The following is a 4,291-nucleotide window of genomic DNA, read 5'->3' as shown; positions in this document are numbered from 1 at the left end:
CAAGAATGCACACACACACACACACACACACACACACACGAACACACACACACACAACACACACACACACACACACACACACACACACCAACTCTTCCCTCCCCTACACCTCCCCTCGCGCCCGATCGCCTCCTCAACCCCTCACCCCCCCCCTTCGCCTCCTCGACCACCTGGGCCGGACGAACGGACGGCAGTCGACCGAGGACGAGCGCGAGTTGGCGGGGAGCAAGACCGTAGACCGGTGACCCCTCTCACCCTCGAGCCACTCATGGAGGGACCCCCTCCTCCCCTCCGTACGACCACCACCCACCACCACCACCACCCACCCACCCCCCCCTCCCTCCCCCATGCCTCGCATGAGCTTGCGTCATCTTCCCCTTGGCTATCAGCCGAGCCATGAGACATTTGGGAGAGTTTCTCCCCACCCACCACCCAAAGCTACTGCTGGCCACCTACCAGACCTGGACCTGGCCGCTTGTCCAGGCCATCCCAGCTATGGACAACAACCCCAGTGGCAGCATGGGGTTATATTCTATGTCTACAACATGCTCCTTCTTCAAGGCACTGCTGTGTCATCTGTATCCCCCTTTCTCCTCGCATGTGGTGCCCCCTCAGCCTCCTTCCACAGATGGCGCAGACACACAATGCGCCCCCCCCTCCCCCCTCCCCCCTCCCCCCCCCCCCCTCCCACACAACAGCCTTTGGCCTCTAGTGGCAGTAACTGTCACGCCTCCACCAACCTCACACCATCACCCTCCTGTACTCCGTCTTGTAGCTGCTCCTGATATGCCCATCTTTGTATCGCCTGAAGACTGGGACGTCTTGCCGCCACTGCCGAGGCCGTCGTCGAAACGTCCACAACTGGCCCCGGCAGAGCCTTCGACATGGACCTCGGCTCTGGCTGCTGTGGCTCCGGCAGGGCCTGCGCCCTCGCCCTCAGCTTCGGCAAAGCATCTGGCTGCCCCTCGCGTCAACGCCTCGCTCATGCCCATCTTTGGCTTCCGCCCCATGGAAGAGCCTCTCCTCACCACCACGTGCCGCTCCTGCCGCATGCTCGTCCTCGCCCAGCGTGCAAAGTCGCACTACATCGAGTGCGTCAAGCTAGTCGCCCTCCGCAGGGCAAAGGTCGCTCGCGCCGTCGAGATCTCTCGTGAGCACCAGGCTGCCACCGCCCGCCTCTCCTCGCTCACCTCGGGCAAGACAAAACGGTCGCAGGCTCGTAGCCGCGCCGACGCCTCGTCGACAGCTGCGTCGGCTGCTGCTGCTGCTGCCGCCGCTGCTGCTGCTGCAGAGGCCGCCGCCACGGCTGCCGCCAGCGAGGCCTCGCTCAAGCGCAAGGCCTCCATGCCGGCCGACGCCGAGCTGCTGACCAAGCGCCGCAAGCGCGGCTCCCGTCGCGCGTTCGACCCGGACACCATGTGTGGCGTTTACAATGATAAGAAAGGCGCCGCATGCTCGCGCGCCCTCGGCTGCAAGCTGCACTCGATCACGCTCAAGCGCAAAGTTGTCGGCCGCTCGGCGCCATTCGAGGACCTGCTCAACGAGTACATGCGCTCGCGCGAGGAGCGGAAGCGCACTGGCGGCCCTCGTCCGCTCGTCTCGCGGCCCGGCCGGACCAGCGCCGCCGTCTCGGCCTCGCCGTCGCCCACCCCAATGGTCCTTGGATCCGAGGTGCTTGCCACCCGGCTCCAAGCAGACCTCGCGCCGCTCACCGTCACTATGGGAGCATACTCCCCGCTGGCCTCGGCCCGGTCGACCGGCGCCTGGGCCACCCTCTCGCCACGCACGTTTAGCAGCGACTTTCCGTCGTCTTCGCCGCTAACTCTCTCCGAGCCGTATGCCCTCGCGCCTCTGGTTGCCGAGCGGCCGTTTGTCTACGCCCGCCGTGCCGACTTTCTCCGCGAGTTTATGGGCTCGCAGCTGACGCCGTTGGCAGCGTCCGATAGCGTCACTGCTGTCGCCTACAAGGGCCTCATGTCCCCCATTGGCGACGGCCACGCAACCGATGTCGCTCGCGCAGGCTTCAAGGCCTTGCTCCCGCCGTCGTCGTCGCGCCAGCCGCCCCACCCGACCCCGGACCGCCATCCGTCGACGACATGATCAACGGCGTGGTCGGCGCAGGCTCGGGCCCGGTCATCTCGCTCCCCTCCCGCTCGATCCATGGCCTCCGCTCCGTGAGCTACCCAGGCTATCCGGCCGCATCGCGCCGCGTCTTTTACGACCCGCGTGCTACCCTCAACGCTGTCAAGTCGAGCGATCGCTCCTCGCCCGAGTATCAGGAGCTCGTCCGTGCATGCGCCCGTGCCGAGCCGTCCATCCAGATCCACCAAGCACAGCTGGTCCAGCAAGCTCGCGACGTCGCCCTCAAGAACAAGGCCCGCACAGCGCGCCAATCTCACCTCCCGTCCTCGCGCCCGTCCTCGCGCCCGTCTTCGCGTCCCATCACGCCCGTGCACGGCGTCGATGACGCGCAGGCCCGCGCCCACGCCAATGCCCAAGCCCACGCCAACGCCCAGCTTCTCCATGCCCGCCAAGTACAGCAGGCCCAGCAGATGCAGGCTCGCCCCAACCCGCATGCTCGTGCCCACGCTGCCAACCAGCACCCACAGGCTGCCCACCATCCCCATCACGCTCGCCAGGGCGGTCAGCTCCACCAGATGCAGCAGGCCCAGCAAGCTATCCACATGCCGGTCCACCCAAGCTCGCCGGTGCCCCACGCCTCTCAGGCTGCGCAAGCCTCGCATGGTGGTCAGGGCCACCAGGTCCACCAGCAGCATCGCCAACATCATGCCGGCGTCGTCATGCCTGCTGCTCCCTCTCCCGCCCAGCTCCAGGCGCACAATCAGGCGCGCGAGGCTGAGCGCATGAAGCAGGCCCGAGCTCAAGCCCAGGCCCAAGCCCATGCCCAAGCCCAAGCCCAAGCCGAGGCTCAGGCCCAAGCCAAAGCCCACGCCCTCGCCCACTCGCGGGCCCAGACTCATGCTCAGGGCCAGGGCCAGGGCCAGAGCCAGCAGCCGGTGCCGCCCGCCGCGGCGCCACGAGCTCAGTCGCCGGCGCCGTCGGCTGCGGACATGCAGGCAGTGTACAAGTCGCTCTCGTCACAGGCCCAGAAGCAGATCTCGCTCATGGACGAGGAGCTGCAGTTCAAGGCCCTGTATCTGTTCTTTATCCAGAAGAAGCACCACATCCTCACCGTTCGCCTCCAGCGGCTCAGGGAGGAGCTTGAGGAGCTCAAGTCACGCCCAGAGCTCTCGGCATCCGAGCTGGAGATCTTCCAGTCCAAGTTTGCGGCCCTCAACCAGGGCATCGCAACCGTCTCGCGCTACATCAGCACTGAAGAGTCGCTCATCGCCTATATCAAGGGCAAGGAGAGCGAGAAGGCTGGCAAGCCAGTCGGCGCCGCCCCGGCACCTGGTGCCACCCACTCTGTGGCCCAGACTCAGGCCCACGCCCAGACTCAGGCCCGCGCCCAGACTCAGGCCCACGCCCAGGCTCAGGCCCACGCCCACGCCCAGGCCCAGGCCCAGGCTCGCGCTCACGCAGAAGCTCAGGCCCGCGCCCAGGCCGATGCCCAGGCCCGTGCCCAGGCTCAGGCTCAGGCTCAGGCTCGCGCAGAAGCACAGGCACAAGCCCGTGCTCGCGCAGAAGCTCAGGCTCGCGCCCAGGCTGGAGCCCAGTCGCAACAGACTGCTCCTGCGCCAGCTAACGTGCCACAGCAGCGACCTGCCGTGCCGCCTCAAGTCCTCGAGATGTACGCTGCTGCCAGGCGGCAATTTGAGGCTAATCCCGTCCCGCCGCCTGATGGCAGCCGCATCAACGCCCAGACGGTCACCGCCGTTCAGCTCATCGCCGTTCTCCGGCAGCGGTTCCTCTCGCAGCTGCGCAAGGCCCGCGACGCTGGTAAGTCTGACAACGACCTGCGCGCTCTCCAGCAGCAGTACCTCGCCCACGAGGTGCAGCATTTCCATCGCATGCTCGCCATCGTCCACAAGAAGCGCATAGAGCTCAGCCAACGCAGCTCGGCCACCTCGTCACACCCGAGCTGACAGCGTCTGTGGCGACCTCCTCGATCACTGCCCTCTGCCGCGCTCGAAATGAAGTCGTGACAATGTAGCATTGTCGCACCGTCGCCGCTTTCGTAATCCCGGCTCTACACAGCACACAGCTCTCGACCAAAGTCGGCTCTCGGTGTGTGTGGTGGGGGGGGGAGGGGGGGGGGGGGGAGGCGGGGAAGGAGGGGGGATGGTGGGGGAGGGGGGGGGGCTCCGGTGTCGGGGAAGATTACATCTGA

At 66.5% G+C, this 4,291-nt stretch overlaps 1 protein-coding gene across 1 annotated transcript; it reads left to right on the top strand.

Annotated features, from left to right (window-relative positions):
* Positions 1-897: 897 nt before the first annotated feature.
* AMSG_02170 (uncharacterized protein) lies at positions 898-4,046 on the top strand (the record flags this gene model as incomplete). Its single annotated transcript, XM_013905737.1, has 2 exons — positions 898-1,976; positions 2,021-4,046. Exons 1-2 carry the CDS (start codon positions 985-987, stop codon positions 4,044-4,046), a joined length of 3,018 nt encoding a protein of 1,005 aa, XP_013761191.1. The 5' UTR covers positions 898-984.
* Positions 4,047-4,291: the final 245 nt, after the last annotated feature.

This window comes from Thecamonas trahens (genome assembly GCF_000142905.1).
Source record: "Thecamonas trahens ATCC 50062 unplaced genomic scaffold supercont1.8, whole genome shotgun sequence".
In the NCBI taxonomy this organism is placed as follows: domain Eukaryota; order Apusomonadida; family Apusomonadidae; genus Thecamonas; species Thecamonas trahens.
Note: the sequence above shows the minus strand (reverse complement) of the source record. Positions and strands in the feature narration are given on the sequence as shown.